At 51.4% G+C, this 13475-nt stretch overlaps 1 protein-coding gene across 1 annotated transcript; it reads left to right on the top strand.

Annotated features, from left to right (window-relative positions):
- Positions 1–456: 456 nt before the first annotated feature.
- Fkbp10 (FKBP prolyl isomerase 10) lies at positions 457–9473 on the top strand. Its single transcript, XM_021177369.2, has 10 exons — positions 457–772; positions 5101–5246; positions 5592–5781; positions 5895–6040; positions 6345–6534; positions 6644–6789; positions 7327–7519; positions 7777–7919; positions 8127–8290; positions 8589–9473. The coding sequence occupies exons 1-10, from the start codon at positions 531–533 to the stop codon at positions 8772–8774; spliced, it is 1746 nt and encodes a 581-aa protein (XP_021033028.1). The 5' UTR covers positions 457–530; the 3' UTR covers positions 8775–9473.
- Positions 9474–13475: the final 4002 nt, after the last annotated feature.

Genomic DNA, 13475 nt, shown 5'->3' with positions numbered 1-13475 from the left:
TCCAACCTTTCGCGGGAGGAGAGTTGGGGCGGGTGTGTGTGTGTGTGTGTGTGTGTGTAGAACTGAAATAGCCTTCAGATTACAGCCTCACCTGCCACCAGAAGGGGCCTAGATTTGGGGTGCCAGGAAAAGCTAGAGATTCCTCCAACAGGCTTTAGGACCCAGAGACTCTGGAAAAAACTTTTTCATTTTGGAAGTCCACTCCAACTTCTCATCTTTCCCGAACCTCCCTCTGGGCCAGGCCCCGGGTCTCAGTCCCGGATGGAGTTTGGGGGGAGGGAGACTCAGAGATCTTTATGGCAAATTCCTTGGACTCCAGAGACTCTCAACCTGGCCCCCACCTCCTAGTTCACCATAAAATATCACCCTGCCCGGCCAGCTCATTCTCTCCAGCCCCCATTCCACGTGGACCCGCCAGGGCGGGGTGGGGAGAGAGGACAGGAAGGGGGGGGAGTCAGCTCTGAGAGGAGGGGGAAGGAGGCTGGCGGCTGGCGTCCGCTCTCACTGCAGGCGTCCCTGGTCTGGGCACCATGTTCCTTGTGGGGTCCTCCAGCCACACCCTCCACGGGCTCCGCATACTGCCGTTGCTGCTGCTTCTACAGACCTCGGAGAGGGGATTGGGTCGTGCCAGCCCGGCCGGAGCCCCCTTGGAAGATGTGGTCATCGAGAGATACCACATCCCTCGGGCCTGTCCCCGAGAAGTGCAGATGGGGGATTTTGTGCGTTACCACTACAATGGCACTTTCGAAGACGGGAAAAAGTTTGACTCCAGGTAAGAGCTTGGGCACTCCGGGACTCAGCACCACTTTTCTGAGCTTCCAGAGAATGTTGCCCCTTCTAAGATTTGCATTCCTGTAGTTCTTTCATAATCCTTTGCTACAAACAGCATCCTGGGGAGAGCACCTCAAAGGATGCCTCCTATCTTCAATACCAAATTTTCAACTCCTAAAAGATTCCTGACCCCGCCCACGTCCCCCTCCTAACCCCCCTGGAATATTTGATGCTCAGGTGAAGTGCCACATATACTTACCATAACTTAAACACAGACATACCCTGTGTTTAAAAACATACCCTGGCACGCAGTCTTAGAGGGCAAAGAGACTGTGCCTACTACACGTAAACCCTGAGGTGAGTGGATGGATGGTCGGCCTGGTGCCACCTCCCTTTGCACACACTCTGGCTCCCTGTCTATTTCTATCTCCAGTTTTCTATGCCCTTGTGGTTGGAGACTGGAGAAATAACCTTTCCTTGAGGGTGTAGGGCCCTAGAGCAGCTAGGGAGGGTCTTAAGCAGAGTGGACATTATAATTTGGGGGTAGACCATAGCTGATGCCGTGACCAAACTGTCCACGTGTCACAAAGTCTGACATGCCATCCTGGGAACTCTTAGTGCCTCCTTCTCCAAGCCTCTGGGAACTCAGTTCCTCCATTTTAGCTTCAGCAGCCAACACCAGGCTCCAATGCCAGCCTTGGCTTGACGGGATCAGCATCTTCCATTCTGATCCAGGACCTTGGTTGGCCAGACAGACAGCCGTTGGTTTTGGGGGGACAGATCAGAGCTGTGTGGTAGCCTCTTTCCAGGCTATAAGGTATACTTCAGGCCCTATCACACTTGGAACTCTACACCACAAAGAAGAGTTGCCTTTCACTCTCCTCTCTGAAATAGACAGCTCAGCCCACAGGCAATTAGTGGTCATGACTCTGGAGGGAGATTTTTTGGTACCGTGGTTAAGAATACCTTCTCCATCTTTGTAAGGCCCTGGGTTTAAATTCGGGCTGTGACAGAGGAGGAGTCTTAACTTCCCTTGTCTGAAACATGGGATGGGAACACTACCCACATCCTCAGGTTTGAATGGTGACAATGAATGACAGTGGCTTCCACAGAGCCTCCAGGCCTCCAGTGGGTTCAGGACATAATTGTCGTAGACTCTGGCAGAACCATAAGTCTGATGGTGTTTAACTCATAGAAACTTTGTGCTCAGCATTGTTTTTTTGTTTTGTTTTGTTAAGGGGGTGGGGGAGTAGATCATGACAAGGTTTCTCTGTGTAGCCCTGACTGTTAAGAAACTCATGCTGACCTCAAACTCACGAAGATCCACTTGCCTCTGCCCCTAAGTGCTGGGATTAAAGGTGTGCACTACCACCATCTGGTACCATTGGCTTTTATATAGCGCTGTAAAGGAAATAGACCAGACATAAAGCCTGCCCTGTGGGCAAGATGAGGAAGAGAGCTGGGAGCACAGCCCAGTAAGAGATTTATCTTATGTCTATGAATCTTTTGCTGAAATGTAGGTATGCACGCTGGGGGCATGCCTCATGTTGGAGGAAGTCAGAAGAGGGCTGGATGGCTGTGGCTGGATGGATGTCGGTGCCGTGACTTGAACTCACATATTCTGCCAGTGTGACAAGTGCTCTAAACTCTGAGGCATCCTCCAGCCTCCCTGTTTGAGACAGGATCTCACTATGCAGCCCTGGCTGCCCTGAGAATCACTATGTAGAACAGGCTGGTCCCAGTTTACAAAGATTGGCATACCTGTCCCCCAAGCTAAAATAAAAGGCGTGGACTGGGTGTGGTGGCACACGCCTTTAATCCCAGTACTCGGGAGGCAGAGGCAGGTGGATTTCTGAGTTTGAAGCCAGCCTGGTCTACAAAGTGAGTTCCAGGACAGCCAGGGCTACACAGAGAAACCCTGTCTCGAAAAAAGCAAAAAACAACAAACAAACAAACAAACAAACAAAGATTAAAGGCGTGTACCACCATGCTCAGCCTTCCAGCAATAGTGGGATGGGAGCTGGGGGTATCTTCCCTGGTGGGGACTTCTTAAGCCTGTCTTGGGCACAGTTTCTAAATGTTGAAACTGGAAAAGTTTTTTAGTCCTTGGATATCTTCAACCAAAATAGAATCTCCCAGCCTTGGAGAGATGGCTCACCACTTGTTCTTGCAGAGGACCTGGTTTTTGTTCTGAAAACTCTTATGGTGGCTTGTAACAATCTGTAACTCCAGTTCCAGGGGATCTGACTCCCTCTTCTGCCCTTCTTAGGCACCAGACATGGCATGCACATGGTGCAGAGACATACAGACAAAACACTCAGCCGGGCGTGGTGGCGCACGCCTTTAATCCCAGCACTCGGGAGGCAGAGGCAGGCGGATTTCTGAGTTCGAGGCCAGCCTGGTCTACAAAGTGAGTGCCAGGACAGCCAGGGCTACACAGAGAAACCCTGTCTCGAAAAACCAAAAAAAAAAAAAACACTCATGTACATACATACATACATACTCACACATACATATTTTAAAAATATTTATTTATTTTATGTATATGAGTACATTGTAGCTGTACAGATGGTTGTGAGCCATCATGTGGTTGCTGGGAATTGAATTCAGGACCTCTGCTCACTCCGGTCGGCCCTACTCATTCTAGCCCTGCTCACTCCGGCCCAAAGATTTAATTATTATTATATATAAGCACACTATAGCTGTTTTCAGACACACCAGAAGAGAGAGTCAGATCTTATTACAGATGGTTGTGTGCCACCATATGGTTGCTGGGATTTGAACTCAGGACCTTAGGAAGAACAGTCAGTGTTCTTAACCGCTGAGCCATCTTTCCAACCCTACATACATCTTTTTAAAAGGATTAATATCCCATTCTTGGGGCTGGAAGTGTAGTTCCAGCATCCCAGCTGTAATCCCAGCACCCAGGAGGCAGAGGCAGGAAGAACCTAAATTTAGGGTCATCCTTGGCTACATAGAAAGTTCCAGGACAGCTAGTACTACAAATGACACCTGACTCCAAGAGCAGGGATGGGGGTGACTGGAGCGATAGTGTAATGGTTAAGGGCACTTGCTGTGTACAATCATGAGAACCTGGGCATCCTGTGCACACTGAGTCAAGGAGATAACCTGCCTCCAACGATGAGCCATAGAGTGACGGATGAGGACATCCAGTGCCCTTTGGGTGCCTCCGAATGCACATATGGGTGCACACACAGGTGTGCACACACTCACAGACATACGCACATATACACATCTCTCTTTCCTTTAAAGAAAAGAACTCTCTCTTGACTTGTGAAAACAGACAAAAGCCAGGGTAAGTTTAGAATGGGCTTTCTTCAGAGGAAGGCTGTTCTCTGCCTCTCCAGGGCCCGCCCACTTCTGCTTCCTTGGAGAAAGGATGCTCAGAAGGAGAAACAGAGCTCCTCGAGACCTGAGGTGGTGTGATGAGTCCGCAAAGCCAAACAGAACAGCTGGAGTTGAGTTCAGCAGCCTGGGCCTGGCCTGGCATATATGGGAGACCCTAGATTCTCTTTCCAGTATCAGAATAAACAAAAGGGAAAAAAAACCTGAAAATCACAATACCCACCCCACGGGGAGAAAAATTCAGTGAAATGATGAATGCAAAGTGCCAAGAGCTTAATTTCACATACAGTAAGTTCTCAATGAATACTCATTTGCCCCCAAGCTATGCTATCAGAAGTAGCAATAGGTAGCACACAGTTCTGTCTGCTCCACTCCACCCTCTTGCTGGGGAGTAAATGTTCCTGGCCTCCTCTGGGACTTCCTTCTCCTAATAGCCTATTATTAATATTAATGTTACTATTAATATGTATATATTTAGACAGGGTTTCTCTATGTAACTCTGCAACTCCCTATTTAGACCAGACTGGTCACAAACTCACAGAGATCTACCCACCTCTGCCACCAGGGTGCTGGGATTAAAAGTGTGAGCTACCATACCCAGCCAGCCTGTTATCTTTTTTTTTTTTTTTTTTTTTTTTTTTTTTGGTTTTTTCGAGACAGGGTTTCTCTGTGTAGCCCTGGCTGTCCTGGCACTCACTTTGTAGACCAGGCTGGCCTCGAACTCAGAAATCCGCCTGCCTCTGCCTCCCAAGTGCTGGGATTAAAGGCGTGCGCCACCACACCCAGCTCAGCCTGTTATCTTAAGAGGGGCATAAGGGCTATCCCAGACAAGAGAGTTGGAGGAAAAAAAAAGAGAAAGTTAGGAATGTGTGTGTCCGCATCGTGTCCTATGTGTGTATGAGACTGAGTAGCCAGGCATTGGGTGAATGCATGCATGCTCATCTGTCCTGTTTCCTCCCCCAGCTATGACCGTAGCACCCTGGTGGCCATCATTGTGGGCGTAGGCCGCCTCATCACCGGCATGGACCGGGGTCTCATGGGCATGTGTGTCAACGAGCGCCGCCGCCTCATTGTGCCTCCCCACCTGGGCTACGGCAGCATCGGTGTGGGTAAGGAGGCCAGGGGACAGGTATAAGGTGTGTGAGCATGGGGGCAGGAGGCAGGGATAGACAAGATGCTGAAGCTCAAAGGTTCTGAGTGACTAGGCCAAGGTCATACTGTTCACCATCTGATTGGTGGGAGCTGTGGCCGTCAGTTCGCTCTGAAATGAGAAAAGTTGGATGGATACAGAGTCCTGTGCAGAGGTACAGGAGTCACCGCTTGGTTAGGAGAGAGGGTAGCTGGAGCCAGAGGTACAGCAGATAGAGTAGGAGTCCCACATCTAAGTAGTGGTATGGGGACCTCCAGCTGGGCTTCGGACTTGTGTAAACCCAACCTCTGCTGCTTCCCCACAGCGGGCCTCATCCCCCCTGATGCCACCCTCTATTTTGACGTGGTCCTGCTGGACGTGTGGAACAAGGCAGACACGGTGCAGTCAACTATCCTCCTGCGCCCTCCCTACTGCCCCCGAATGGTGCAGAACAGTGACTTTGTGCGCTATCACTACAATGGCACTCTGCTGGATGGCACTGCCTTTGACAGCAGGTAGAAGCTAGGGGCCGTCCTAAGGGCTGGGGACTGGGAGCAAGAGAAGGGAGCCCTGGTGTGCCCTGCCTCTCTGGCCTCTAACCACAGGATCTCTGCCTTTTTCTCTGCAGCTACAGTAGGGGAGGCACTTATGACACCTACATCGGCTCTGGTTGGCTGATCAAAGGCATGGACCAGGGGCTGCTGGGCATGTGCCCTGGAGAGAAAAGGAAGATCATTATCCCTCCCTTCCTGGCTTATGGGGAGAAAGGCTATGGTAAGGGACTCCTCTGGAAGAGGAAAAGCCAGGATCCACATGGAAGTGTTCAGGTTGTATACTGTCGAAGGGCAGCCAGCCAGCCAGGGAGGCAAGCAGAGATGAAATTCCCCTCCCTAGACAGGACGGCTTTATTCTGATTCACATAGAGGCTCAGTACGGGTTGGTGACAGGTTGGCGACGGCTCTGAGGGCAACCCAAAGGAGGAGAATAGGCCACAGAGTTGGTCCTTTTGCATGAGGCACCTTGCTGTGCCTGGGCTTGCTCCCCACGTGTATGGTTCAAGCCCTGTGCCTTCCCCCAGGGACTGTGATACCCCCGCAGGCCTCCCTGGTCTTCTATGTCCTGCTGCTGGATGTCCACAACCCGAAGGACACGGTCCAGCTGGAGACGCTGGAGCTGCCCCAGGGCTGTGTCCGGCGAGCTGTGGCGGGGGACTTCATGCGTTACCACTACAATGGCTCTTTGATGGATGGTACCCTCTTTGATTCCAGGTCAGGGGGTGTCCTGAGGTGGGAGGGTGGAGACTGAGGAGCACTCTGAACTGCCTGGAAGGGGTGGGGCACCTTTGACCCCCTCCCCACCCTTTCCCCTGTCTTACAGCTACTCCCGAAACCACACCTACAATACCTATGTCGGGCAGGGTTACATCATCCCTGGGATGGACCAGGGGCTGCAAGGCGCATGCATAGGGGAGCGAAGGAGGATTACTGTGCCCCCTCACCTTGCCTACGGGGAGAATGGGACAGGTAGGATTTGGTCCCCAGGCCACCCTTCTGCTCCTCTGAAGTGTACCCCTGAGATTGCTGTCCCTCTTGTTGCCCAAACATGTGAAGCTTAAACTTGGTCACCCATTGGATCCCTACCAGGGAGACTCTGTATGCTGTACCTCCAAGGTAGGCCCCAACCCCCAATAGTGAACAAGGACAGCAAGCCTGAGTTTGGAGACAGAATAGTTAAGGACAAAGAGTCTAGCACCACTGAGCAAAGAGGTCTGTATTACAGATTTTGGGAGCCTCTGGCTCTTCACTAATGCACTGCACATCACTCATGGCAGGGTGTTACTGGTAGCCTGCAAGGTGTTGGGTGGAAAAGGGTTTTCCTGTTCCTTGTCCCATTCCTTCAACAGGAAGATGTAGGTAGCGGGAAGCACTCATTCTGGAACATGCCATCTGACCTTGCATGGTTTCTTGAGATTGGGAGGAGGTATCCAGCCTGGGCCCCATGGAGATAGTGAGAAGCCCCCACCCAGAGCCCTCAGCTAACTGTGCCCCATCTGGCCTCAGGAGACAAGATCCCTGGCTCGGCTGTGCTCATCTTCGATGTGCACGTCATCGACTTCCACAACCCTGCGGACCCCGTGGAAATCAAGACGCTGTCCCGGCCTCCTGAGAACTGCAATGAGACATCCAAAATCGGGGACTTCATTCGCTACCACTACAACTGTTCTCTGATGGACGGCACCAGGCTCTTCTCATCGTGGGTTCTTGGGCAGGGCCAGGGCTGGGCTGATGGTGGGTTTAGGTGTGGGTGAGCTTGCCAGGCTCCTTCTCCTCTCTCTGGGTCTCACAGTCTCTTACTTCCCATGTCACTGAGCCTCGGGGAGCCACGGGTGTGAAATGCAGAGAAATGGGGGTGTAAAGCTGGAGGAAGTGAGAACTGCCATTCTAGAATGATATATTGAAAGAGACAAGCCTTCAGTCACCCTTGTTGCTGGGAATCCACTCTCCCCACAGCCACGACTATGAGGCCCCTCAAGAGATCACCCTCGGAGCCAACAAAGTGATCGAAGGTCTGGACAGGGGCCTGCAGGGCATGTGTGTAGGAGAGAGGAGGCAGCTCATTGTGCCCCCACACCTGGCCCACGGGGAGAATGGAGGTGAGAGACAGAGACCCAGATTCTAAGTCTATTCCCATGGTTTGCCCCATCCATCTCAGGCCTTGGCCACTGGTGGGTGGGACCAGGGAAACTTTTAGGATGGTTAAACACCCCGTGCCCCTTCCATAAGAGAAAGCGGAGACCTGCGTCAAGGCTCAGCTTCAAACCTCACTGGAATTCTGTTCTCTTTGCCCTCCATCTCTCCAGCCCGGGGTGTCCCTGGCAGTGCTGTGCTGCTATTTGAGGTGGAGCTGGTATCCCGAGAGGATGGCCTGCCCACAGGCTACCTGTTTGTGTGGTACCAGGATCCTTCCACTAGCCTTTTTGAAGACATGGATCTCAATAAAGATGGAGAGGTGCCCCCAGAAGAGGTGGGTCAGGAACTCAGTCACAACCCCAACCCAGAAGCCAGCATGCGCATTGCCCTCTGGCTGCCTACCTTGCTCCCCTCTGCTGAGTTCCATGCATTCCCTCCTGCACACTGTGCATGCAGCCTGTCCTCCTCCTCCCACCCTCCATCTCAGACCCAAATCCTCTGGGTACCAGGCTGGGGGTGGGGTGGGGGTGGGAACAATGTGGGCCAGCACCTGGGGCCCCTTCCCAAGGCCATCCACAGCTGTGGATCATGAGCCTCACCGCCTCGTCCTCCTCTGCTCTCCCCTCCCCCAGTTTTCTTCCTTCATCAAGGCTCAAGTGAACGAAGGCAAAGGACGCCTCATGCCTGGGCAAGACCCAGACAAAACCATCAGTGACATGTTTCAGAACCAGGACCGGAACCAGGATGGCAAGATCACAGCTGAGGAGCTCAAGCTGAAGTCAGATGAGGACCAGGAGCGGGTCCATGAGGAGCTCTGAGGGCCAGAGTGTCAGGCCTGACCTCAGACACAAAGGCCCCTCGGCTGGGGGGCCAGTGGGCATGGAGCTGGCCTGCTAACAGCCCCCGACCCCTCAGGGGGAATAACTCTGGGAGTCACTGGATATCAGTGGAGACTACTGTGGTCGTCCCACGCATGGGCCATGGCTTTCAGTCCTCAGCACAGACATCTGTATTTTTCTCTTCCAACCCTAAGCCTCTTCCTTAAGGTTCTTGTGATAGAGCCAATTCAGGGAGGAGGCCCTGAGGTTTGGCTAGGGCCATCGCCGACCCCACACACCCATCCTCCCACCCACGTCACTAAGGCACGGCAAGGGTGAGCTTCTTGGTCCTTCACTTTCCCAAATGTGCCCTTTATTTGTACTGTCCTGTCCCATCTCCCTGTCCCCGCCCCCTCTGTCATGGCAGCTCTGCAGGGGCATGAATCTGGGCATTCTCCTGCCTCAGCTCTGCCTGCTCCTCAGGAACTGGTGGCTCCAGCTGCCCACCCACCCTTCTCACTCATCTCCTCCCAAGCCACCGGGGTCAGGTCTTTCATCTTAAAAAGTTTCCTCTAAAATGAAAGGTTGTGTAAGAGGAAAGCCTGCGCAGACTCAAGGGTTTCGAAAACCTGCACTTGGTGCTAATCTGAGGGGAGGAAGGTGGGCAGGATCGTGGACTCAAAGGCTAAACTGATCCAGTTCTTTCTCCTTTGTGTCAATAAAAGGTTAAACTGAAGACCTCAAGAAGTGGACAGATGTTTGGTTTTCTTTTTGGTGCTTGTATTGTATGCCTGTATGTGTGTGGGACTGGTGGCTGAGTTCCGATGTCCCTGACAATCTCTCTTTTATTTTTTTTTAAATTTTTTTAGTGTGTTTGTATGTGTGCATAGATGGATAGATGGATGTTTTGCCTGCATGTATGTCTTTTGTACTACATGTGTGCCTGGCAACCACAGAATCCACAAAAGGGTCTATCAGATGCCCTGAGACCGGAGTTAGAGCCAATTGTTATCTGCCATGTGTGTGCTGGGAACTGAACGTGGCCCTCCTGAAGAGCAGTATGGGCTCTCTTACCTTTATCTTTTAGGGTTTCTTTTTTTTTTTTTTAAATATTTATTTATTATATGTAAGTACACTGTAGCTGTCTTCAGACACTCCAGAAGATGGCATCAGATACAAATGGTTGTGAGCCACCATGTGGTTGCTGGGATTTGAACTCAGGACCTTTGGAAGAGCAGTCGGCACTCTTAACTGCTGAGCCATCTCACCAGCTCCTCTTTTTTTTTTTTTTTTTTTTTCTTTAGTTTTTCGAGACAGGGTTTCTCTGTAATAGCCCTGGCTGTCCTGGAACTCACTTTGTGGACCAGGCTGGCCTTGAACTCAGAAATCCGCCTGCCTCTGCCTCCCGAGTGCTGGGATTAAAGGCGTGCGCCACCACGCCCGGCTCACCAGCTCCTCTTAGGTTTTTTAATGTGTTTGTGTTTTACCTAGAGTCTGTTTGTACACCACATGTATGCCTGATGCCCAGAGAGGCTGGAAGACAGCATTGGATCTCTGAGGACTGGATTACAGACAACTGTGAACTGCCATGTGGGTGCTGAGAATCAAGGCCAAGTCTTCTGGAAGAGCAGTCAGTGCTTTTAATGAGAGTCCTCTCTCCCCTGCCCTCTTTTTTTTTTTTTTTTTTTAAGGCAGGTCTCTCCTTGTAAACCTGTCCTGGAGCTTGCAATGTAGATCAGGCTGTCCTCAAGAGAGCTGCCTGCCTCTGACTCCCAAGTGCACCACCATGCGGGCTGCTCAACCATCTCACCAGGCCCTACATAAACCTTATTTTTTCAGACAGGATCTCTCACTGAACTTGGCTGTCAAAAAATTAGGCTAGATTGACTGGTTTGCAAATCGGAGCTGGGATTACAGGTGCAATACTGTACCTGCTTGTCACATGGTTGGGGGGGTGGGGCGGGTTGGGCTTGCATGGTAAGCACTTTACCAAAAGGCTGAGCAATCTCCCCAGCTCAGGAGAGCACTTTTACCCCAAGGGCAAGTGCAGAAATGGGGATGAGTCAGGCAGTTGTCATGGCCTCATGAACTCCAGACACCAGATGGCGCTCTTCACACGTCCCTCCTTCAGGCCTAACCAGATGCCTGTGGTTGTGAAGTGGCCTGGGGCCTTGGGAGTTACTGTCCAGAGATGAGGGTCTGCAGGAGAGGCATGCAGAGGATCCCAGTTCTTTATTGTCTTAGCTGAAGGCAAAAACAGTGTCCATGACCTCAGACAACCTCCAAAGCCCAAGAATCAAACTAACCCACCCAAGTCAGATCACACTTGTTTATACAGATCCGTTCTCAGTACCGCAACACTCCCACCTTCCTTTCTCCTCCTTGCCAGAGGGAAGGAAACTGACTGCAGATGTTACAGTCCTAGAGAGAACTGCCTCTCTCCCCAGCCAGTCTGTTCACCCTCACTTGCCTGTCTCATTCTGCACACGGTGATGGAGATGCCCCGTGCTTTCTCACCGGACTGGGGCTTTCCAGAAAACGACAAGGCCACATCCCCACTCCTCACTATTCCTAAGCAGCATCTTCTTGCCCAGTGCTACAGTTTGGAATCAGGATGTCCCCTAAGGCTTGGTCTCCAGCTCAGGAGGCTGTTAGAAGGTTGGGGGGCTCGTGGAAAGTTTCGTTGGCGTGGTGGCTTGAATGAGAACAGTCCCGCTCGATCACATATTTGGATACTTGGCCCCCAGTTAGCAGTGCTGTTTGGGAAGGATTAGGTGTGGCCTTCATGGTAGGCATATGCCGCAAGGGCAGGCTTTGAGGCTTCCAAAGCATCCTCTGTGCCCTCCCTTACTCCTGTGTCCTCTCTGCCTCCTGTTTGTGGACCAAGGCGTAGGCTCTCAGGTGCTACTGCTTCCCCTTTGGCCACCGTCAAGGACTCTAACCTTCTAAAATCACAAGCCCAATCAACTGTATTCATAAGCTGCCTAGGTCGTTTTGTTACAACAGAAAAGGAACTGACAATTGGTGTATTCTTTGAAGTGGACTGCAAGGCTCTGGTCTCTCTTATACCAGGCTAGCTTAAGACCAAAAGGCTATTTCATCATGAAGTACTTCCCGCCATGACTACTCAGCCACCACAGGCTGGAAACAATTGTTGCCAAGTAGTACAGCCTGAAACTTCCCAAACTATAAAGTCAAGTAAACCCCCCTTTTAAGTTGACTGCTGTATTTTTGTTACAGTAACAGAAAGCTAACACATCCCAGGATCTTAAGACAGGATTGCTGCCTAAGGCCAGTGATTGGCCACCAGAGCCTCCAGAAAGCTCCTGAGGTTGTGATCCTGAACCAGTCATAGCTGCTCCCCATGCCCATATATATCCTCCCCACCCCACCCCCAACCACCTCCCCACCCCACCCCCAAAAAACTCTAGGACAGTTGAGAGTGAAGCTGAGAAACCAGCAGATGGAGAACTGACCCAGAACTTGGCTCTTAGCTACAGCTTTTGGGCAAGTTACTCATCCTGTCTGAGCTACCTACATAAAGGGATTCTGCTCACAGGGTCACTGAGACAGCAGGTGTCTAAGTGCCCAGAATGGCATGTGCATTCAGCAGGCATTCATAGCCCTGGACTCCTGGTCCCTTCCGATCTACATGTAAACCTCACTTCCGAAAACCAGCCTCTTGAACAGGAAGGTGCATGGACAACTTGATTGGGACCAGAGAAAAGGTCCACGAGAACCAGCCCTTCTGTTTGTTCTTTGACAGGAGCCACAGGGAGAATCCCCCTAGTTCATCACATCTCTTTTAGTTTTTCGAGACAGGGTTTCTCTGTGTAGCCCTGGCTGTCCTGGAACTCACTCTGTAGACCAGGCTGGCCTCGAACTCAGAAATCTGCCTGCGTCTGCCTCCCGAGTGCTGGGATTAAAGGTGTGCACCACCACTGCTCCGCTCATCAGTCTTTTGAGAACAGTTGAAATTGCAAAATGCTAGCAAACCAATTACTTCTGCTTTGCTCTGCAGTCTGTCTTGGGTGTCCAACCTCAAATCCCTTTCACAGGGCTGAAGAGGTGGGTCGGTGGTTACGAGCACTGGCTGCTCTTACAGAGGATCCAGGTTCAGTTCCCAGTACCCACACGGTGGCTAGCAACCATGGCTACTCCAGGTTCAGGGGAGCCAGCACTCTTCTGACCTCGGCAATTACCAGGCACACATCTGGTACACATACATACATGCAGGTAAAACACTCATATACATGAATTAAAAAAAAAAAAAAAAAAAGAATCTGCCAGGCAGCGATGGCGCACGCCTTTAATCCCAGCACTTGGGAGACAGAGGCAGGCGAATTTCTGAGTTCAAGGCCAGCCTGGCCTACAGAGTGAGTTCCAGGACAACCAGGGCTATACAGAGAAACCCTGTCTCGAAAAACCAAAAAAGTCCCTTTCATTATGTTGGTGGCACTGGATCAAAAAATGGAGAAAGAGATCCAAGGACATGGAAAATGCGTACTCAAATAGCTCCTTTGTGCACGTGGGGGTGTCTAAGACAGGCCACCTCAACTCAACCGAATTTCAAGTTTCAAGTTTCACCCGTTCCAGGTGAGGATCACACCTTCTCATCCCTACCCTCTCCGCTCTACAGATATACGACGAAGCTCTTCCAGGATCCAGGCAGCAAGCAGGCTCAAACTGCACCCACACTGG

Source organism: Mus caroli, unplaced genomic scaffold, assembly GCF_978045245.1.
Source record: "Mus caroli unplaced genomic scaffold, Mus_caroli_1 scaffold_13, whole genome shotgun sequence".
Taxonomy (NCBI): Eukaryota; Metazoa; Chordata; class Mammalia; order Rodentia; family Muridae; genus Mus; species Mus caroli.
This window is presented reverse-complemented; position numbering and strand designations above follow the sequence as displayed.